Source organism: Leucoraja erinacea, chromosome 16 (genome assembly GCF_028641065.1).
Source record: "Leucoraja erinacea ecotype New England chromosome 16, Leri_hhj_1, whole genome shotgun sequence".
Classification (NCBI taxonomy): domain Eukaryota; kingdom Metazoa; phylum Chordata; class Chondrichthyes; order Rajiformes; family Rajidae; genus Leucoraja; species Leucoraja erinaceus.
In genome coordinates, this window is record NC_073392.1 from 32,807,292 (window position 1) to 32,831,445 (window position 24,154).

Below are 24,154 nucleotides of genomic sequence, written 5' to 3' on the forward strand. Positions count from 1 at the left end.
TGATTTGAATTGCCAAGGATGTAAAATATTGATTCAGTTTTCGAGATGTGGTTGTTGAGGGTAAGGTGAGTATTTATCTCCTTGGGGAGATGCCACCTTCTTGAACTGGAACGGCTGTAGCCCGTCTGGTGAAAGCTCTCCCATCTCACTCTTGGTTAGTGATTACAAAAAACAATGAACAGTGCTTCATTTACATGGCAAATCTGTGTTAGGGCAGCAAAGTGGCAAGGGCAGCACAGTGGTGCAGCTTAAAGACCTGCTGCCTCCCAGCACCAGAGACCTGGGTTCGATCCTGACCTAGGGTGTTATCACAAAGTTTTGTAACCTTGTCAGCGTCAAACTGTGGCAACATTTGTGTACTGCTTAAGTGAAGTGTGCTGTATGCTTTTTATGGGCTGCATGCAAAACAAAGCATTTCACTGCACCTAGGTACAGGTGACAATATTGAATCAGTGAATCATTGAATCTATGTGGAGTTTGCACGTCCTTCCTGCGGCCACGTGGGTTTCAGTTTCCTCGCACATCCCGAAGACATGCGAGTTTTTGGGTTAATTAGCCTCTGTAAATTGGCCCCAGTATGTAAGGAATGGGTGGAAAAGTGGATAACATAGTGTAAACTGGCGATTGATGGTCGATTGGTTTATGGTCGCTAGTCATAGCGTTGGTGTAAAGTTTTCATTCATTCATTCATTCATTCATCATTCATTCATTCATTCATTCATTCATTCATCATTCATTCATTCATTCATTCATTCATCATTCATTCATGCATTCACTCATTCATTCATTCATTCATTACATGCATGCATTCACTCAGTCATCCATTCATTCATTCATTCATTCATCCAATCATGCATTCATTCATCCATTCATTCATTCATTCATGGTGTGGTAACTGCTAAGCCCAAGGCTACAAGAGGCTGCAGAGAATTTGGTTCCCCCCCACATCCCAAAGATGGGTGGACTTGCAGGGTGATGGGCATCTGTAAATTGACCCTAGTGTGTAGGAAATGGATGTGAAAGTGGAGTAACATAGAACTAGTGTGAGCAGGTGATCGATGCTCAGCATGGCCTCGGTGGGCTGTAGGCCCTGTTTCCATGCTATATCTTTCAATCAATAAACTAGCAGGCATTAATTTAAGGGTGCAAATGAAGGGTGATGCCAAAAGCTCTTTATTATTCCAACAAAAGGTTATCAGAAGAAATGAACCTGATAACTTAGTCACATACAGTGGCTTGCAAAAATATTCATACCCCTTGAACTTTTCCACATTTTGTCACGTTACAACCACAAACGTAAATGTATTTTATTGGGATTTTATGTGATAGACCAACACAAAGTTGTGCATAATTGTGAAGTGGAAGGAAAATGATACATGGTTTTAAAATTTTTTTACAAATAAAAAACTGAAAAGTGTGGCATGCAAAAGTATTCAGCCCCCCTGAGTCAATACTTTGTAGAACCACCTTTTGCTGCAATTACAGCTGCAAGTCTTTTGGGGTATGTCTCAGCTTTGCACATCTAGAGACTGACAGTTTTGCCCATTCTTTTTGCAAAATAGCTCAAGCTCAGTCAGATTGGATGGAGAGCGTCTGTGAACAGCAATTTTCAAGTCTTGCCAGAGATTCTCAATTGGATTTAGATCTGGACTTTGACTGGGCCATTCTAACACATGAATATGCTTTGATCTAAACCACTCCATTGCTCTGGCTGTATGTTTAGGGTCGTTGTCCTGCTGGAAGGTGAACCTCTGCCCCAGTCTCAAGTCTTTTGCAGACTCTAACAGGTTTTCTTCCAAGATTCTGTATTTGGCTCCATCCATCTTCCCATCAACTCTGACCAGCTTCCCTGTCCCTGCTGAAGAAAAGCATCCCCACAGCATGATGCTGCCACCACCATGTTTCACAGTGGGGATGGTGTGTTCAGGGTGATGTGCAGTGTTAGTTTTCCGCCACACATAGCGTTTTGCATTTAGGCCAAAAACTTCAATTTTGGTCTCATCTGACCAGAGCACCTTCCTCCACATGTTTGCTGTGTCCCCCACATGGCTTGTGGCAAACTGCAAATGGGACTTCTTAAGGCTTTTTTTCAACAATGGCTTTCTTCTTGCCACTCTTCCATAAAGGCCCGATTTGTGGAGTGCACGACTAATAGTTGTCCTGTGGACAGATTCTCCCACCTGAGCTGTGGATCTCTGCAGCTCCTCCAGAGTTACCATGGGCCTCTTGGCTGCTTCTCTGATCAATGCTCTCCTTGCCCGGCCTGTCAGTTTAGGTGGACGGCCATGTCTTGGTAGGTTTGCAGTTGTGCCATACTCTTTCCATTTTCGGATGATGGATTGAACAGTGCTCCGTGAGATGTTCAAAGCTTGGGATATTTTTTTTATAACCTAACCCTGCTTTAAACTTCTCCACAACTTTATCCCTGACCTGTCTGGTGTGTTCCTTGGGCTTCATGATGCTGTGTGTTCACTAATGTTCTCTAACAAACCTCTGAGGCCTTCACAGAACAGCTGTATTTATACTGAGATTAGATTACACAAGTGGACTCTATTTACTAATTAGGTGACTTCTGAAGGCAATTGGTTGCACTGGATTTTATTTAGGGGTATCAGAGTAAAGGAGGCTGAATACTTTTGCATGCCACACTTTTCAGTTTTTTATTTGTAAAAAGATTTGAAAAGCATGTATCATTTTCCTTCCACTGCACAATTATGCGCCACTTTGTGTTGGTCTATCACATAAAATCCCAATAAAATACATTTACGTTTGTGGTTGTAACGTGACAAAATGTGGAAAAGTTCAAGGGGTATGAATACTTTTGCAAGCCACTGTATGTAGTCTCTGGATACTTTCAAGAGAGAGCTAGATAGGGCACTTAAAGATAGTGGAGTATAGATTGAGTATAGAAGTTGGGATGTAATGTTAAAATTGTACAAGGCATTGGTGAGGCCAATTCTAGAGTATGGTGTACAATTTTGGTTGCCAAATTATAGGAAAGATGTCAACAAAATAGAGAGAGTACAGAGGAGATTTATTAGAATGTTGCCTGGGTTTCAGCACCTAAGTTACAGAGAAGGTTAAACAAGTTAGGTCTTTATCCTTTGGAGCGCAGAAGGTTAAGGGGGGACTTGATAGAGGTCTTTAAAATGATGAGAGGGATAGACAGAGTTGACGTGAATAAGCTTTTTCCATTGAGAGTAGGGAAGATTCAAACAAGAGGACATGATTTGAGAATTAAGGGACAAAAGTTTAGGGGTAACATGAGGGGGAACTTCTTTACTCAGAGAGTGGTAGCTGTGTGGAATGAGCTTCCAGTGGAAGTGGTGGAGGCAGGTTCGATTTTATAATTTAAAAATTAATTGGATAGGTATATGGACGGGAAAGGAATGGAGGGTTATGGTCTGAGTGCAGATAGATGGGACTAGGTGAGAGTAAGTGTTCGGCACAGACTAGAAGGGCCGAGATGGCCTGTTTCCGTGCTGTAATTGTTATATGGTTATATGGTGTCAGGGGATATGGGGAGAAGGCAGGAACGGGGTACCGATTGGTGATGATCAGCCATGATCACACTGAATGGCGGTGCTGGCTCGAAGGGCCGGATGGCCTGCAGCTGCACCTATTGTCTATTGTCTATTGCCTGCAAGTTAAACCTCGGAGTTCCAGCTGATTCTGCAGCCGATTTGTAGAGTCATAGAGAATACAGAAGATAGACTCAAAATGCTGGAGCAATTCAGCGGGACAGGCAGCATCTTCAGACTGTCTCGACCTAAAACGTCACCTATTCCTTATATCTAGTGATGCTGCCTGTCCCGCTGAGTTACTCCAGCAATATTGTGTCTATTTCCGGTTTAAACCAGCATCTGCAGTTCCTTCTCACATATAGAGGACTGCACAGATCCAGGCCACTGAGCCACACTGATCATCAACCACCCATTTACACCATTAATCTGCTTCTCACTGTATTCTACTTTAATTCCCTTCTCCCTATGTTCTATCAACTCTCCCTACATTCTGCCATGAATCTATGGGCAGCACAGTGGTGCAGCTGGCAGAGTCGCTGCCTCACCAGAGTGCCAGAGATTCAATCCTGGCCTCGGATGCTGGCTGTGTGGAGTTTGTACGTTCTCCCAGTGACAGCATGAGTTTCCTCCGCTTGTTCTAATTTCCTCCCACATGCCAAAGGCGTGCGGGTTTGTAGGTTAATTGACCCTCTGTAAAATGCCCCCAGTGTGTAGAGAGCTGATGAGAACACGAGATAATATAGAACTAATGTGAATGGGTGATCGATGATAGGCATGGGCTAGGTGGGCCAAAGTGCCTGTTTCCAATGCTGCATCTCTAAACTAAACTACATACTGAAGGCAATGTACAGTGGCCAATTAATGTACCAACCCGCGCATCTTTGAGGTTTGGCAGGCAACCAGAGAAACTGGAGGAAACCGACGCGGAGATCAGGTTTGAACCCGGGTCTCCGGCACTGCGAGGCATCAGCTCCACCAGCTGTGCCACTGTATCATCCAACATTTGCAGTTGAAATCTTCTTTGCTGCTGAAAATGTCGGGCCAATTGTGTTTTGACACTGACCCTGTGAGCGGATGGGCTACATGCTCGATTTTGAATACCTGCCAAGATGGATTTTCTTTTGCGATAAGTATGTTTTTCTGATACTGCAACAGTCTCTTTCAACATTATTGAGCACGAGTGTTGTGGGCTACTTTGAAGGTGGCAGAAATAAATTACTTTCTCCTGAAGTCAATTTGGCTTGGTTCATCTGATCCTACCAGCTGTCCTCTACAAATGGCTGGCGCATCCGTCAGATCTCGATAGCCAAAGCCTCAACTCTTATCTCTGATTTTCACTCGTCGCCTCCCCCTCTCATATTTATTTTGAAGTCAATAAAATATCAATGCAAGTGCAGGCATGAACCACTTTGTAACCTCTGGGAGTTGTTTCTGCCAATTTCTGAGCCCTTCTTAAGAAATGTTTGACGTCAGCCATGGTCTTTAAGTGTTGCAACATCACGACTGCCTTTCTCCTCAATCAACACCGAGAGCCCAGCGGGTCAGGCTCATGAAACCCAAACAGCCTGGGAGAAATGCATCTTTAAACCACTGTCTGCTGCAGAAGCTCGTCTCATTAGCTGCTGAAGGGGAATTACATGTGCAATTGAAAAACATTACAATCAAATCAGCGTCAGTCAGGCATTACTTATCGAAGCCGGTAGAATTTGCACAGGAGGGGAAGGAGCTTTTTGATTCTTGAAAGGTTCTGCCAATTAAAAAGGGAATTGACAATATTGGCAAAAGTAATCTTTTCTTTTGCCGATGTGTGAAGGTCAGGTGGAATCTATTCCGTCTTAGTCGAGCCGACCAATTGCCAACATAGTTTATTCCTTGGAGTGCAGGGGGCGGACGGTGATCTTATCGAGGTGTACAATTTCAGTAGAGGAATAGATCGGGTAAACGCACAGAGTCTCTTGCCCAGAGAACCAGAGGCCATAGGCTTAAAGTAAGGTGGGAAAGACTAGGTAACTTTCTCACACAAAGGGTGGTGGGTTGTATGGAACAAGCTGCTGGAGGGGGCAGTTGAGGAAGGTACTATTGTAAAGTTTAAAAAACATTTAGGCAGGTACATAGACAGGATAGGTTTGGAGGGATATGGACCAAATCTACGCAAGTGGGACTAGTGTGGATGTTGGTCAGTGTGGGCAAGTCAGACCGAAGGGCCCGTTTCCATGCTATATGTCTCTTTGACTCATAAAGTCAACCATTACAATTTGCCTAATATTCACCCCTTCTCCCACGTTGGCTCTGCTGCGTTGTTTGGTTTATGACAAATTATTCATGTGCCTTTGTAATGCACTTGTACTAAAACATGTCGGTGCTGAATTATTTGCCCTCCTAACCTCTTTTGTCATCCATAAAAGCAGTAAAATGGCATAATTGAATGATAAATTTGAGTGAGTCCAAAGCACAATAATGAAGGTTTCGTTTAGAGATACAGCACAGAAACAGGCCCTTCAGCCCACTGAGTCTGCGTCGACCAGCGATCCCCGCACACTAACACTATCCTGCACGTACTAGGGATAATTTACAATTTTACCGAAGCCAATTAGCCTCCAAACCTGTACGTCTTCAGAGTGTGGGAGGAAACCGGGGCATCGGGGAAAACCCATGCAGGCACAGGGAGAACGTACAAACTCCGCACAGACAGCACCCGTAGTCAGGATCGAACCCGGGTCTCTGGCGCTGTCAGGCAGCAACTCTACCGCTGCGCCATCGTGCTGCCTTCTCTTGTTAGAGGCGACATTTCATCAGACTATTTTACCATTCAGGAACACTCGGGGAGTCGGGCAGGGACGTAATGTGATGCCCGTTACTAAAATGATAAAAGAAAACACGTACTAATGCCAACATGCAAACAATAACAAGGAAATACTGCCCAAACTGACCCGACAGTTGCTTAATTCTTCAGCAGACAAGATCAGCATTCCACATTTTTTGCCGGGGACGCCCCTGGAGACATGGGAAGAGAACAGACCATCACTCATTTACTCAAGGCAGCACACTTTATTACAGAGACCCAGAAAGATGACAGATTGAGGCCTAGGAGCCGTCCTACAACACACAATTAAAAGCAGACTTTTAGCCTCTGAGGTTTGCCATGGCAGCTTTGCACCTTATTAAAATATGACAAGGTAAAACTGCTTTAGTTAATTAGAACCAAAACAAGAAGTAATTTATCCTCTTATTCCTTGACAATATCTATTTTAGAACCATAGACTCATTACTGCGCAGATGGTGGCCATTTGGCCTACGCAGTTTGTACTAGACCACTGTGGAACAATCTAGTTAGTCATCACTTTTTTCTGCTCTTTCTCCATAATCCTGCAAAAAATTCTACTTTCCAATATTTATTCAATTCCCTTTGGAAAACTGCAACTGAATGTGTGACCCCCACACCATTAGATGGTATATTGCAAATCAAAATCACAACACCACACTTATTTGACACCATGGTTTTGTGCTCAATGTCTGCAACTGAAAAACAAGTTCTTCCAAAGTGGTGTTAATATTGGTATTGGTTAATTATTGTCACATTCAAAAGTTCATAAGTTCTAGCAGAATTAGACCATTCGGCCCATTAAGTCTGCCCTGCCATTCGATCATGGCTGATCTATCTTTCCCACTCAACCCCCAATCATTTTCCTACCTTCTCCCCATATCAAGAAAAAGTGGAAAAAATGTTGTTAGCATGCTATCCAGCCAAATCACACTGTACCTGATTACAACTAAGTCGTGCATGAGTTCAATAGGTAGTTACGTACCATAATGACCATTTCCAGGCTGTTTTATGGCCTTTTGGAATCTCGGCTGAGACCCGAGTTACCTTTAATGCCCACACATCATGGATGCACAGAAAGACATAATTCCCAATGCAAAACCTTAGACTTTAGACTTTGAAGCTACAGTGAGGAAACAGGCCCTTCTGCCCACCAGACAATTTCACAACTTACCAAAGCCAATAAACCAGCAAACCTGTACATCTTTGGAGTGTGGGGGGGGAAACCAGAGCACCTGGAGTAAACCCATGTGGTCAAAGGTAGAAAGTACAAACTCTGTACAGACAGCACCCGTAGTCAGGATCAAACCCGAGTCTAAGGCTCTGTAAGGCAGCAGCTCTACTGCTGCACCACTGTGCCACCATGATGTCCCAGCAGTGGCCATCAATGGACATTCCCAGATCTTGACAATGTAATCTGGATCGGAGGGCCTGTCACTGAATTTCCATTATGCTGGGCCACTTCGCTCCACACATCCTCAACTCCACTCTGTCAAACCCTCAACACAATGACACTCAGACCCTGCCTCCCCCCCCCCCCCCCCATCCTCCCTTTCCTCTAATTGCCCAAACCTCTTACATTAGGACCCTCCCAGATTCCACGTGATTCCCCCCCCCCCCCCCCCCACACGCACGCAACGCACGCAACACTCCCAACCAACTTTCACACTCCTAAGTAACACTGAAGCCTCTGAAATTCTGATCAATGTAATCAGTTCCACCTTCGAAAAAAAACATTCCAATAAAATGGATGCTTAAAGTCCATATTGCACACAGCAGCACATGCTATTATCTTAAGCTATATATATACATATATAAAGTACACTACAATACAAGGTTATTGGTGATAATGTTTATTCAGCAAGTGTTATTATTCATGTTCATCCAGACTGAGGAATGGTTCATGGAGTTTAATGCAGATGGATGCATGAGGTTAATTTGGGGAATCAGAGCAGGGCAGGATCTTCACAGTGAATGGTGGGGCCCTGGGGAATGTTGTAGACAGGGGAAATCAAAGAGTACATGTACATAGATACCTGAAAGTGATGTCACACGCAGATTGGCTGGTAAAGAAGGCTTTTGGTACATTGCCCTTCATCAGTCAGGGTACTGAGTATAGAACCTGGGACATTGTGTTGAGATTGGACAAGATGTTTGTGATGCTGCATTTGAAGTATTGTGTTCAATTTAGAGGAATGTTGAGGAATGATCTTATTGATGTGTATAAAATCATGAGTGAATGCACAGAGTCTTTCACCAAGGGCAGGGATATCAAGAACTGGAGCACATAGGCTTAAGGTGAGAGGGGAAAGATTTAATGGGAAGCTGAGGGTCATTTTTCCACTCAGAGGATGGTGGGAATATGGAACATGTTGCCAGAGGAGGTAGTTGAGGCAGGTACTATAATAGCATTTAAAAGACACTTGGATACATGGATAAGAACATTTTAAAGAGATATGGGCAAAACGTGGGGAAATGGGACTAGCTTAGATGGGGCATCTTGGTCAGCATAGATGAGTTGGGTTGAGGGGCCTGATTTCTTGCTGTATGGCTCTGTAACTTTATATTCGTACTCGTTTAGAAACATAGAAACATAGAAATTAGGTGCAGGAGTAGGCCATTCGGCCCTTCGAGCCTGCACCGCCATTCAATATGATCATGGCTGATCATCAACTCAGTATCCTGTACCTGCCTTCTCTCCATACCCTCTGATCCCCTTGGCCACAAGGGCCACATCTAACTCCCTCTTAAATATAGCCAATGAACTGGCCTCAACTACCCTCTGTGGCAGAGAGTTACAGAGATTCACCACTCTCTGTGTGAAAAAAGTTCTCCTCATCTCGGTTCTAAAGGATTTCCCCCTTATCCTTAAGCTGTGACCCCTTGTCCTGGACTTCCTCAACATCGGGAACAATCTTCCTGCATCTAGCCTGTCCAACCCCTTAAGAATTTTGTAAGTTTCTATAAGATCCCCTCTCAATCTCCTAAATTCTAGAGAGTATAAACCAAGTCTATCCAGTCTTTCTTCATAAGACAGTCCTGACATCCCAGGAATCAGTCTGGTGAACCTTCTCTGCACTCCCTCTATGGCAATAATGTCCTTCCTCAGATTTGGAGACCAAAACTGCATGCAATACTCCAGGTGTGGTCTCACCAAGACCCTGTACAACTGCAGTAGAACCTCCCTGCTCCTATACTCAAATCCTCTTGCTATGAAAGCCAACATACCATTTGCTTTCTTTACTGCCTGCTGCACCTGCATGCCTACCTTCAATGACTGGTGTACCATGACACCCAGGTCTCGCTGTATCTCCCCCTTTCCCAATCGGCCACCATTTAGATAATAATCTGCTTTCCCGTTTTTGCCACCAAAATGGATAACCTCACATTTATCCACATTATACTGCATCTGCCAAACATTTGCCCACTCACCCAGCCTATCCAAGTCACCTTGCAGTTTACTTTCAGGTCAGGCCGGGGGGAGATCCCCCCCGCCACGGGTACTATGTAAACCCGTGCTACCTGCTCCATGGTCAAATAGGCGGCGACTAAACCGTCTCCCCCACCTGGTTTGCCAGGTGTGCAGTGGGCTGTGGACCCCCCAGCAGGACCAAAAACAAGACCTGTCAAAAGGCGGATGAGCTTCCAGCAAGCCGACGGCCAGCCATACTTCAGTAGAAGTTGCGACCACTGTCGTACATAGCATTGTAAGGAATGATGATGAAACACACACACCAAAATCCTATACTTCCAGCGGCGGAAGTCTGCAGGAACTGGAGGACAGAGATGTGTGGTACGTCTGTCACCGTTCGTGTCAGAAACCAGCACCACTGCGTCACTAATGTTTTCAACGATGATGAATGAATACTTTCCCCATGTTAACTTTTAGTTCCACATTCTACAGTAAGAGTATTTTTTTTTTATCATGTCACCAGTTTAATGAAATTTCCCATCTTTCTTTGCTTTTAATATTCTGAATAGGTCAGGGTGCAAGTTGTTGACATTACCACGCCTAATGAAACTGTAAAGCAGTCTGGTTAGTTCGACATCTCATGGTTTGCTTCTCTTGCTGTCCCCATAACAACTAGTTACATGGTGATTAAATAAGTTAACTCGTGGGACATTTTATGCAGACCTCACCATTATGTGACCAAAGTGTCCTGTCATTAAAAGGGTCCAAAGTTCAATCATAATTCAGTTCCTTGAGAAAATGGTCTCCACTGCTACAGCGGTTACTAATATAGAGCTAATTGATACTGCGCAGTGCAGGAAAGGGAGAAATGTTACATTGCTTAAGATGTTTTGCCTCCAGCACCTTCAAGATCGGCTGCAGGAGGTGCTCCTGGGACAAAAAATATAGTTGGGCAAGGAGAGGTACGTCGGTTCACTGGCCATGCCAGCCCAGGGTGACGGAGGAGGCCCTGTAGCAGCCTGGGGTTTATCTGAATCGGGAGCCGCTCCAGTGCATCAAGCACACGGCTTTGGACTTTCAGTAAATGGAGCCAAAATAAGGCAGCTCATGCATGAGTGCAAGAGCGGAACTCGCTATCACAACATGGAGGGGACGGGGGACACAATTTTTTTGGCGGCCACGTGCGCATGGGCACACTCACACACACGCGCGAGGCTTCGGAGGCTCAATCCAGCGCTAAAAGCGTATATGTTAAAATCCGGATTACAAAAACTTGGGGGGATGTCCCCCACCTCTCAAAACATGGGGGGGGGGGACGTGTCCCCTCTGACCCCCCCGGGTTTTGCGCCCCTGCATGAGTGATCTATGCAAGAAGAATTTCACTGCACAGTGCACACGTGACAATAAGGTGCCATTTGAACCATTAAATTTGGGATCATAGTGTTGATTCCCAAATGGATATTCCCACAAAAATTCAACAACATGAATAAAAAATACGGAGCAGCAAGACTGGGATAGCACAGAATTTGGCCAATAAAAGAAAGAGCAGAGACTGGAAACTTGCAATTCTCACCCACAGAGGCCCCACACAAACACATGAATGCAGCAGAAGTAAAGGAGTCTTCATTCTCAGCCTAATCTATACTTCATTTGATAAGGGGCTAGTTATTTTGAAACTCCATACCAAAAAATAAAAAGATATTCTATCCTTCTGACGGCTTTCAACATGATGAATACAAAGTACCCCAAAATAACCTTTAGAAATGCACACAGTAGAAACGAGAGAAGGCTGATCATTAGAGAAAGCAACAATTTCAATTATGTTGTAAATTCGATTTCCTGTGTTCTCTTCACAATGTGTTTAATCTCACACAGTTAGTTCCATAACAAAACACACAAAGAACTGATTTCTAAGAAGCAGTAATGAAAGGCCATGTTGGGTGTTAATTAATTATTAAAATATTCTTCGATAGATCAACACTAACAAATCAATCCAGGAGCATAGTGCTTCAATTACTGGGCGAGCTAGCCAAAGTTCAGGACTAAATATTCTCAGCATGCATTCAAATCCTGCGATATCTTGGAAATTTTAATATAGTTAAGTAATTCATTTAATTAAATGACTGGAAAACGCTTGTGAAGACCCGTCGAGTTCATCAATGTCCTTTAGGGAAGGTAATCTTATGTACTGCAGCCTACGTGTGATTCCCAGACTACAAGAGGAACGTCCAGGGTGTGGAAGTGGTCGCGCATTGAAGCCACGTTAGGGAGATGAGTTATGTTCATAGTTCATAAGTCATAGGAGCAGAATTAGGCCATTCAGCCCATCAAGCCTACATCAAATCATTCAATCATGGCTGATCTATCTACCTGGGTATTTTCCGATTTTATCTCAGATTTACAGCATTTGCAGTTTAAATAAAACATCACTTTGTTTCCTGGGGTGTGTAAAGAAATGTTACGTCTTCAGCAAACAAACAGGCCAGTACCTAATGTAGTCATCTCTTCATTTTTTCTCACCTTTAAGCAAAACCGAAATTCTGCAGAGGTTAGAAACCTAAAATAATAAACCTGAAAACATAAACTGCAAGAAACACTCAGTGGTATAGGCTGCATTGTTGACTGAAACAGTGACATTACAGTGATGTAGTTGGTTGGACTGCTGCCTCGCCGCGCCCGGGTTCAATTCTGACCTCGGACTGTGTGGACTTTGAACATTCTCACTGTGACCACGTGGGTTTCCTCCGGGTGCTCCGGTTTCCTCTCACATCCCAAAGAAGTGCAGGTGTGTAGGGAGTGGATGCAAAATTTGGATAACATAAAACTAGTGCGAGTGGGTGATTGATGGACAGCGTGGTCCTGGTAGGCCAAAGGCCCTGTTTCCATGATGTATTTTTCAATCAATTAATCAATCTGAAACACTATCTCTGTTTCTCTTTCTACAAATACGAGGTGGCACTCGAGTTGCTGCCTTACAGCACTAGAGACCCGGGTTTGATCCTGCCTACGGGTTCTGTCTGTACGGAGTTTGTACGTTCTCCCCGCCACTTGAGTGGGTTTTCTCTGTGATCTCCAGTTTCCTCCCACACTCCAAAGACGTACAGGTTAATTGGCTTGGTATAAAATGTAAAATTGTCCCTAGTGTGTGTAGGATAGTATTAATGTGCAGGGATCGCTGATCGGCGTGGACTCGGTGGGCCGAAGGGCCTGTTTCTATCTCTAAACTAAACTAAGATACCACTTGGTAGACACAAAATGCTGGAGTAACTGAGTGGGACAGGCAGCATCTCTGGAGAGAACAAATGGGGGACGATTCGGGTCGAGACCCTTCTTCAGACAAGATACCACTTGGCTTGTTCAATGTTTCCACAATGTTAACTGTATTTCTCGTCCCACTGATCAGCTGGGTATTTACAGTAAGTCTGCTTTGAGTTTCGTTTTAAAGACCCTCCTTTAAATCTCCCCCCGATAAATTTGTCCTTGCTTCAATATTCATTTGTGTTTGATTGACACAATTTTATATTAATATGCTTTTCTCACAGACAGTGCCGAATCTAATTGTTCTATTTGCTGATGTTGTTTCCATATTCCCTTTGTGTTTACAAGGAAATCCTATTAGACATGGTGACAGAAACATTCACGCATCAGAAGTGAACATCAACTTCTTTTTCTGGTTGTTTTCTACTCCGAGGATTCTATTTTTGATCCTTTCTGAGAAGCAGGAGAAATAACATGCAGGATCTTTTACACTGCTTACTAATGAGCAACCTCAACGCTGTCCACTCTGTGGAAGGTTCACTGTTCCTCAGATGCTTTACCAAATTCATCAATAAAACAACCTGCAACTTGCATCAATGGGAATAAAAAATGGTGGGCCTTTGTAACCAGAGTTAATACTGCACGTGTCGGATAATATCGTACCTTGCAAAAATAATGGTATATTAAAGTCTTTGAGTCATTTTTCACCACCATATAGACACAAAATGTTGGAGTAACTCAGCTGGACAGGCAGCATCTCTGGAGAGAAGGAATGGGTGACATTTCGGGTCGAGACCCTTCTTCAGACAGTCTGAAGAAATTATTCTGAAGAAGAGTCTTGACTCGAAACGTCACCCATTCCTTCTCTCCAGAGATGCTGCTTGTCCCGCTGAGGTACTCCAGCATTTTGTGTCTATCTTTGGTTTAAACCAGCATCTGCAATTCCTTCCTACACATTCCATTACCATGTTTTTGACTTAAATTATATACCGATCTAAATGCAAATTGATCAATCAGAAAAATTAAATGTGATAAGCTGATGACTGAACTGAATATTAAATTGTTCCCTTTTATTAGCAAGTGGAGGGTGTCCAAATAATAATATACTGAGGTAAACAGGGACAATGTTATGATTTTGCGCAGTGAGGGTATATTATGCTCGCTGAGAGTTTAGAGTAGGAACTCCACCACTTATGATTCTGCGATCCGTATTGTAAAGTAAGCATTTCAAAGTTGCTCCAAATTTCCTAGTTTCGGGATTCCAGCAGATTGGAAGATAGAAAATGCATCGCTCCTGTCCAGGATGAAAATACCAAAAATATGAAACTAGAGAACAATTAGCCAAACATCAGTTTAGTTCAGTTTAGTTTGGAGATACAGCAGGGAAATAGGCCCTTCGGCTCACTGGGCCCACGCCGACTATCAATTGTCCATTCACCAGCTCTACCCTACACACGAGGGACAATTTACAGAGGCCAATTAACCTATAATTTACACAGCTTTGAGATGTGGGAGGAGACTGGAAAAACCTAGAGGAAACCCACGTGGCCACAGGGAGAATGTGCAAACTCCGTACAGATAGTATCTGTACTCAGGATCGAACCCGGGTCACTGGCGCTGTAAGACAGCAACTTTACAGCTGTGCCACCAAAAGTTGTAGCTGGGAACTTCGAAAACCATAATTTGATTAGACAGGGTCAATAAACAGTTACGAAAAGGGTATTGTTTTTGACATATCTAATAGTTTGTTGAGGTTGTAACTAACAGGGTGAATAAGTAAAAAGTGGATTGAGTCTATGGGGATTTTCAATAGCAACCCCTCTGCAAAAATGTGTGTTTTTTAAGGTAATAGCTCACAGGATTTGGGTTACAAATTAGCATGGAAGAAAACTGGAGTGCTGGAGTCACTCAGTGGGTCAAGCAGCATGTCTGGAGAATGTGGATAGGTAACGTTTTGGATTGGGGCCCTTCTTCAGACTGATTGCCTGGGGGAGAAAGCTGGAAGAGAGGAGAGGGAGGACAAAGCACAAAGAACATTGGCTAAGGAGAGGCAGGAGACGTTTTCAGTTTTGAAGGCTGTTATTAATGTTATGCCGCAGAAGTTGGAAAAAGATTTCAGCAAGTGTAAGTGGAATGTGAGATACGATAATAAGATGTGGGGGTGGATGAGGGAATTTTCAAGAATTTTGAAGAAGTTATTAAGCAAGTAGGTTAAAGGGTGGCAGATGGAATATAATATAAGAATTGTGATATGCAATTCACTAGGAAGGACAGATTTTTTTAAATGGTGAGAATCTCAAAAAATGTCGACATATAAAAATGCTCTATACTCATGCAGCGACTTGGAGTATTGTGCAGTTTTAGTCTCCGTGCTAAAGGAAGGCTCCATAATTGCCATGGAGATGGATAGTGGATTGTTTCCTTGTATGAAAGGTTTCTAATTCCTAATTCATTTGTTTGAATGATTTCTATGCCTGTGTTAATATAGAAACCCTGAACTTGCCAACAGTTTAAGGCGAAAGGGGCAAAGTTTAAAGGAGATGTGCAGGACAAGATTTTGTTTTACACAGTGGGTAGTGGGTGCCTAAAATGGACTGCTAGGGGTGTTGGTGGAGGCAGATACGATAGTGGCTTTCAAGAGGCTTTTAGATAGGCACATGGATATGCAGGGAATGGTTCGATATGGATCATGTGCAGGCTGACGAGATTAGTTCATCTTGGCATCATGTTCGGCACAGATACTGTGGACCAAAGGGTCTGTTCCCGTGTAGGAAGGAACTGCAGATGCTGCTTGACACCAAAGATTGACACAAAATGCTGGAGTAACTCAGCGGGTCAGGCAACATCTATCCCGTTCCTGTGCATTATTGTTCCATGTTCTATGCTCTATTTAACCATATAACCATATAACAATTACAACACGGAAACAGGCCATCTCGGCCCTTCTAGTCCGAGCCGAACACTTATTTTCCCCTAGTCCCATCTACCTGCACTCAGACCATAACCCTCCATTCCTTTCCCATCCATATAACTATCAAATTTATTTTTAAATGATAAAATCGAACCTGCCTCCACCACTTCCACTGGAAGCTCATTCCACACAGCTACCACTCTCTGAGTAAAGAAGTTCCCCCTCGTATTACCCCTAAACTTCTGTCCCTTAATTCTCAAGTCATGTCCTCTTGTTTGAATCTTCCCTACTCTCAATGGGAAAAGCTTATCCACGTCAACTCTGTCTATCCCTCTCATCATTTTAAAGACCTCTATCAAGTCCCCCCTTAACCTTCTGTGCTCCAAAGAATAAAGACCTAACTTGTTCAACCTTTCTCTGTAACTTAGTTGCTGAAACCCAGGCAACATTCTAGTAAATCTCCGCTGTACTCTCTCTATTATGTTGACATCCTTCCTATAATTAGGCAACCAAAATTGTACACCATACTCCAGAATTGGCATCACCAATGCCTTGTACAATTTTAACATTACATCCCAACTTCTATACTCAGTTCTATTTCAGTTTATACGTCAATCTTATGTTCATTTCATTCTATATTTAGCTTCAAGTTCAAGGCTTAAGGAAAAGTCTGCTTTCTGGTTGACAGTCATAGAGTCATACAGCATGGAAACAGGCCCTTCAGCCCAACTTGCTCACACCGCCCAACATGTCCCATCTACACTAATCCCACCTGCTTGCGTTTGGCTCATATCCCTCTAAACACCGTATTGTGGCAGGTAACTGGCAAGATATGACACAGACAGACCTTGTTGTCCAAGTTTTGCAATCTACACACTTGGGGCAATTTACAAAGGGCCACTGAAATCTGCATGCCTTTGGATAGTGGGACGGAACTGGAGCACCCAGAGAAAATCCATGCGGTCAAAGGAAGAATGTACAAAGTCATGATCAGATCCGGGTCCCTGGTGCTGTAGGCAGTAACTCTTCGCTGTGCCACAGTGCTTTTCAATCGCATGCCCAATTTTTTGTATCATCTGCAAATATCTTTATCATACCTCTAGATTTAACTCTCAATCATTAGTTGATGCCCAACTTTAAAACTGACTGTAGCTGGCATGGCTTGTTCTATTGTCAGACAAAGACTGATTTCCAAAGGTATTAATTAGCTAACACCCCTCTTGATGTGCACACACAATGGGACTGAAGCCACTTTAAGCTCACAGCCATGACACAGACTGAATAACCTAACTATATAAAAATCCATGCCATATTGTACATAGCTCATTCTATTTGCTGACCATTTCTTTTTTTTTTTTTATATTTAATTTTTTTATTATTGGAGATAGGTACATGATCTATTACATCATTACTGTTACATCATTTTTAAATTGATAATATTGTCAGTTATTATTACATTGTCTCCAATACTTTTTGCATTTTTCTTCGTTTTTTTTTTTATAACTAGATAGAGCTAAAGGGATAGATGAAATAGAGAGAGGGAAGAAGGAAAAAGAAAACTAAAATAAAAAAAAAAGGAAGAGGATTGAAAGAGGTAATTGAAGAAGAATGGAAAAATTTGTTAGAGTTTAAAAACATCATTCGAGATATGTTCGTACATTTCGAAGTATAGCATTTCATCCAATCTTTAGTCCGGGTGCTAGTCAGGTTCCTGTGCTGAACTATTCTGGCCCTTTAAGTAATCAATAAAAGGAGACCATGTTCCAACGAATAATTCCTGTTTATCCAACAGGGAAAATCTGATTCTTTCCATGTTTAAGGTCTCCGTCATTTCTATAATCCACATTTTGATTGTGGGGGCCGTAGGGCCTTTCCAAAATTTTAGGATTAATTTTTTTCCTGTTATTAAACTGTAATCGATAAAGTTTCTTTGTGTTATTCTAAGTGTTTGATTTAATTCTAATATTCCGAGTATTATTAATTTTGAGTTTGGTTCCAGTTGTGTGTTGGTTACTTTGGAAATTATACTAAAAATATTTACCCAAAATTTTTTAATTTTTGTACAGTTTGTAAACATGTGCGATAACGTAGCTTCTAAATGTTGACATTTATCACATATAGGTGAGATATGTTGAAAAATTTTATGTAATTTTTGTTTTGGCGTAATGTAACCTATGTATTACTTTAAATTGTATTAGAGAATGTCTCGCGTTTAGTGAACACTGATGTATGTGTTGTAGACTTTCTTCCCAAGTGTCTTTCGTTATTACCTGATTTAATTCTTTTTCCCATGCTTGTCTGTATAAGTCCGTCAAAGGAATGTCACTATCTAATAAGATATTATATATATAAGATATTAATTTTTCTGTATTAGGATGCTTATTCCAACATTCATCAAGAATCTCTGGGTTTCTATTTCGAAAATTTTTAGAATTCGATTTAACATAATCTCTAAGTTGAAGATATCTGAAATAATCATTTCCTCGAAGTCCATAAATCTGTTGCAACTCCTGAAATGTCAAAAAAGAGCCTTCCTTGTAAAGGTGTCCTATATTTTTAATTCCATAATTCTTCCATTGTGTAAAACCCCCGTCTAAACATGAAGGCTTAAACAATGAATTATTCACAATTGGAAGAAAAAGAGATAAGTTATCTAATTTTAATGTCTTTTTTAATTGTTTCCAATCATTAGTTGATGCCCAACTTTAAAACTGACTGTAGCTGGCATGGCTTGTTCTATTGTCAGACAAAGACTGATTTCCAAAGGTATTAATTAGCTAACACCCCTCTTGATGTGCACACACAATGGGACTGAAGCCACTTTAAGCTCACAGCCATGACACAGACTGAATAACCTAACTATATAAAAATCCATGCCATATTGTACATAGCTCATTCTATTTGCTGACCATTTCTGCAAAATAAATTTGCACTAACTTAAGAGGAAAAACTGAAGCAAAAATCCAGATGTCCTTTTTTTCGAGCAAGGACTAATATGTTAGTCCTTGCTGGGAACATCAATCAAACTAAAAACACTTTCAGATGGAAACCTTTTGGTTATAATATTTCCAAGTCAGTCAATGTCACACGAGTATAATTTACTCTGATAAAACCCAAATTATTGCACCACCTGCATCATCTCTGGGGCAATTTCCTGACTGATAGATATAACCGGATTGAAGCTGTATTTAGTTAGCTCTATCTCCAGAGATGCTGCCTGACCTGCTGAGTTACTCCAGCACTTTGTTTCTTGTTTCGATAGTGAGAATATGGTATTGAGATGGAGGAGAGAGTTAGGATATCATTGAATAGCTTAGCCCTTTCATTGATGTTGGGGGAGTCCTGAACCAGGGGTCACAGTTTATGAACAAGGATTAGGCTATTTTGGACGGAGATGAGGAAAAACTTTTTCACGCAGAGTTGTGAATCTGTCGAATTTTTTGCCGCAGGAGGCAGTGGAGGGCAATTCACTAGATGTTTTCAAGAGAGTGTTAGATTTAGCTCTTAGGGCTAAAAGAATCAAAGGATATGGGTAAAAAGCAGGAACGAGGTACTGATTTTAGATGATCAGCCATGAAAATATTGAATGGTGGTGCTGGCTTGAAGGGCCGAATGGCCTACTCCTACACCTATTTTTCTATGTTTCTATGAATAGCTTAGCCCTTTATGTATATTATTACTTATTCTAAATGCATGAAATCCCTCCTCGATTGGCCCTGAAATTAGGTAATTAAGAGTTAGATGAATTGGTTGACTCGGGGTTACACTTAGACAGGTAATCTCAACACATTTCCTTCCCTGAACCCTACCAAACCTGATGTTTATTTTTACACCATCCAATGCCTACCATTACTGAGACAAGCTTTGTAAAAATGTCCCATATATATCTGGTCATGAATTTAAATTCTCCAGCTGCCATGGTGAGAGTTGAACTTAGTCCTTGGATCAGTGATCCAGAGCTCTGGTTGCAAGTTCAATATCTGAACCATAACCTTCAATATTAAATACACAAAATTAATGGTTTTATTTCTGTAGATCTATATCCTTGGGTGAACTGTCAGATGTTGCTTAGGGAACAATCTGATCTCTTTCAGTATATTCAGTACACGAGAGGAATAGATTGGGTAGATGCACCATGAGGGGAATAGATAGGTTGTCGCGTATAGTCTCTTACCCAGAGTAGGGGAATTAAGAACCAGAGGACATAAGTTTAAGGTGAGGGGGGAAAAGATTTATTAGGAACTTGAAGGGTGACTTTTACACACATGTGTGCATGGAATGAGCTGCCGGAGGAGGCAAGGCAAGGCAAGGCAAGGCAAGGCAACTTTATTTATATAGCACATTTCATACACGAGGCAGACTCAAAATGCTTCACATAAAAACATGTCATACAATAAAATGAAATAATAAAATGAAATAAAATAGAACTAAAAGAAAAGAAAAGCAAAATTTAAAATGCATTATAAAAAGTGCAAAAGTTAAAAGTGCAATGTAGTTAAGATTTAGCTGAAAGCTAAAGTAAACATAAAAGTTTTCAGTCTTGTTTTAAAAGTGGTCAAAGTTGAGGCAAGTCTTAAATCTTCAGGAAGTTTATTCCAGCTATTTGTTGCATAGTAACTAAATCCTGCTTTCCCATGTTTTGTATTTACTCTGGGAATCACTAACAGACTGGTTTCAGAAGATCTTAGCGGTCTAGAAGGCTTATATAGTGGAAGCATGTCAGTGATATACTTTGGTCCTAAACCATGTGGTGATTTATAGGTGAGCAGCAGGATTTTAAAATCAATTCTCTGACATACAGGGAGCCAATGTAAGGATTTAAGAATTGGTGTAATGTGTTCAAATTTTTTGGTCTTTGTTAGAACTCTAGTAACAGCGTTCTGAACAAGCTGTAGCTGCCTGACAGTTTTTTTAGGAAGACCTGCAAGGAGACCGTTACAATAATCTAGCCTGCTATTAATAAAGGCATGTACAAGTTTTTCTAAGTCTTGAGCTGACATGAGTCCTCTTAATCTTGCTACGTTTTTGAGGTGATAGTAGGCCGATTTTGTTACTGATTTGATGTGACTGTCGAAATTTAAATCTGAATCCATAATGACCCCAAGATTTCTGGCTTTGTTTGACGTTTTCAGGGTCAGAGAGTGTAGGTGTTGGGTTACTCTAAGCCTTTCTTTTTAGGAGGTAGTAGAAGCAGGTAGTATCGTAACGTTTAAGAAACATTTGGACAGGTACATGGACAGGACAGGTTTAGAATTACATGGGCCAAATTCAAGCAGGTGGGAGTGGTGTAGATAAGACCACCCAGTTGCTCTCACTGTGTCCTTTGACCAGCGCCTGCAGTCACCATCTCTTTCCAACCCCTTTCTGATTCCTGATCCACGGGGTGAGCTGGGGCTGGGCTAGTTGGCCTTCCCTCTCTGAGCGCACCGGGCCTGCGGGTTGAGATACAGACAGCCGCATCTTACTGGGCTGCTGGACCGGGCCTCCAGCGGCCCTCTCCACTGACGAGGCCCTGCACTGCCTCCCACCACCGGTCCACTTACTGGCCCTCTGTCTGACTCCTTCCTCTCTGGTCCACAGGGTGAGCAGAGGCCGGGCTCGGTGGCAACCTCTCCGGGCTGGTTCTCGTTACCGCGGCAACGATCCAGGCCCATTGTTGGGCACGGATGCGGTCGGGGCCTGTCAGGAAGTCACACATTCACAGGATGTGGAGGACTCTGGCTGGCAATTCCTGTCAATCCCTAATTCTTCCTGAACTGCAGGCATGGTTCCGAGTCACCACATTGTTGGAGATCGGATCTCATATAAAACAAGATTAAATTAAAATGGCAGGTTTCCTTCCCTGAAGATAAACCAGAAAGGTTTTTAAAATAATCCATTGTTTCATGATATGCATCACTGACATTGTAATTTATTTTTAAATAGCTGATTTATTTTGTTACCTTGACTTAAATTCTCCCACTGACTTAAAATTATTTAGTTTAATTTTGTTTATTATTTTCACGTGTTCCGCAGTACAATGAAAAGCTTTTTTTTGTTGTGTGCCATCCAGTAAGCGAACAGAATATGCAATCAGGCCGCCCACGGTGTACAGATACAGGATATTGGGAATAACGTTTAGTGCAAATCAAAGTCCAGTCAAGTCCGATTGAAGATCGGTGAACATCAGTGGCACTGCAGTGGAGAGAGTGGAGAGCATAAAGTTCCTCGGTGGGCAAATTACAGACAGCCTCACCTGGTCCAGGAACACCACTGGGACTGTCAAACGGGCCCATCAGCGACTGCACTTCCTGAGGAAACTAAAATAGGCCTCACTCCCCACCAACATCCTCAGGACTTTCTACAGGGGCACGGTGGAGTCTGTACTCACGTACTGCATAAATACGTCGTACTCCACCTGCAACTGCTCGGACAGGGAGGCTCTGCAGAGGGTAGTGAGGGGAGCAGAGAGGATCATTGGCGTCTCCCTACCCTCGGTACAAGAACTGTTCCAGAGCCGCTGTCTGAAAAAAGCTCAGAGAATTGCTAAGGACAAACTGCACCCCCTCCACATACACCTGGATCTCCTGCCATCAGGCAAGAGATATAGAAGCATCAAAGCCCGGACTACAAGACTGCTAAACAGCTTCCTACCACAGGCTGTGAGGCTGCTAAACAGTCACTCTGTACTCACAGTCACTTGATTCTGCGGCTGGCACGGACACTTTAATAACTGCCACTGGCCACTCAAATCAGCTGCCCCGGACATTTTTATGATTGGTTTATTGTATTTTAACATTGTGTTTTACCTGCTTTTAACTATTTATACTGTTCCATCAGGGACTGGATTGTTTTTAGTGTTATTATGTGTGAAATGTTTTAAATTTCATGTGCGATGCTCCGCTATTCACTGGGAAACGTCTTTTCATTTTGCACTGTACAACTGTTGCTTGCAAGATGACAATAAAGGTTGATTGATTGATTGATTGATTGAAGGTCTCTATTAAGGTAGATGCGAGGTCAGGATTGCTCTCTAGTTGGTGAAGGGATGGTTCAGTTGCCTGATAACAGCGTGATACACTTGAAACCTGTTCAATATCTCAGCACTCTGAATACAAATCCAGTAACTTAACCGCCGGGAGGATATTGATTCAAAATAGATTGTTTTCAGGTGGGAAACCAGGAAACTAGAAACTAAAAGTCACCCTTATGTGTTTGACCTATTTTGCCGATTCTGTTGCAGTTGTTGCTGTGGGCTACATTATGGAAGATGGAACCCTTTTGATTCTTCCATTGAGGAGCCTGCATTGGTATTGGTATTGGTTTACTCTGTCACAAATGCTGAGATGCAATGAACCAGTGGAATCACAATATAGATGAGTTCAATCAAGCAATACGCTAGTTAAGTATATTAGCCAGTGCAAAGAGAAAAATACCAGAGTATATAGTGTGTGTATACATACATATATATATATATATATAAATATAGTGTACAGAATTATAGTAGAATTACAGTTACAGAGTACGTGAAGATAAATAAATGTGCAAGAGCCACAATGAGGTGGGTTGAGAGATCAGGACTACACGCTCCCTTATGAGAGGTCTGTTCAGTGGTCTGATGACAGAAGGAAAGAAGCAGTTCCTAAATCTGGTGATGCAAGGAACTGCCAATGCTGATTTACAAAAAAAGACATAAAGTGCTGGAATAACTCAATAGGTCGGACATGGATAGATGATGTTTCAGGTCGGAACGAAGCAGGGTCCCGTCCAAAGTGTCACTTTATCCATGTTCTCCAGAGATGCTGCCCTGTCTTGTTGAGTTACTCCAGCATTTTGTGTCATTTTGTTCCTGAATCAGGTGGTAGGTTTGACCTTGTTTGGTGTAATTGAAGGTAGAAGCAGCTCACAACCTATGCTTCCTCCTATGAGGAATTCCTTCTGTTTGAACAGTGCTGCGTTCCTTTTTGCTCTCTCCCAGCCACTCAAGGCAAATTCTAAGAAGTAATTTTGAAAAATGCCTTGGGCTTCTAAACAGTGGCGTTCTGACTTGGCTCTGGTTCACTGGTCTTATTGTAGGTTCAGCTTGTCAGTGTTGAGTTCCTTATACTTGTGATGAAAGGTTTAATGTGCTGGAAGAATGAGGACACTGTGTAAATCTTGAAGAAGCTGGAGTACAATTTCCATGGTTACTGAACCATTCAATGGGCATGGATGTCAGACCAAGAGTGCAGTTTGATGTAGCTCGCTGT

General features: G+C 42.3%; 2 protein-coding genes across 2 annotated transcripts in view; both read right to left on the reverse strand.

Annotated features, from left to right (window-relative positions):
• Positions 1 to 24,154, reverse strand: part of tma7 (translation machinery associated 7 homolog) — a 242,294-nt gene that overhangs the window by 107,274 nt on the left and 110,866 nt on the right. The window lies entirely within an intron of this gene.
• LOC129704762 (copine-9-like) overlaps positions 1 to 24,154 on the reverse strand; it is a 362,839-nt gene that overhangs the window by 87,872 nt on the left and 250,813 nt on the right. The window contains exon 7 of the mRNA XM_055648090.1: positions 6,455 to 6,518. Within this exon, the coding sequence (XP_055504065.1) occupies positions 6,455 to 6,518 (64 nt within the window). The remainder of the gene's footprint in view (positions 1 to 6,454; positions 6,519 to 24,154) is intronic.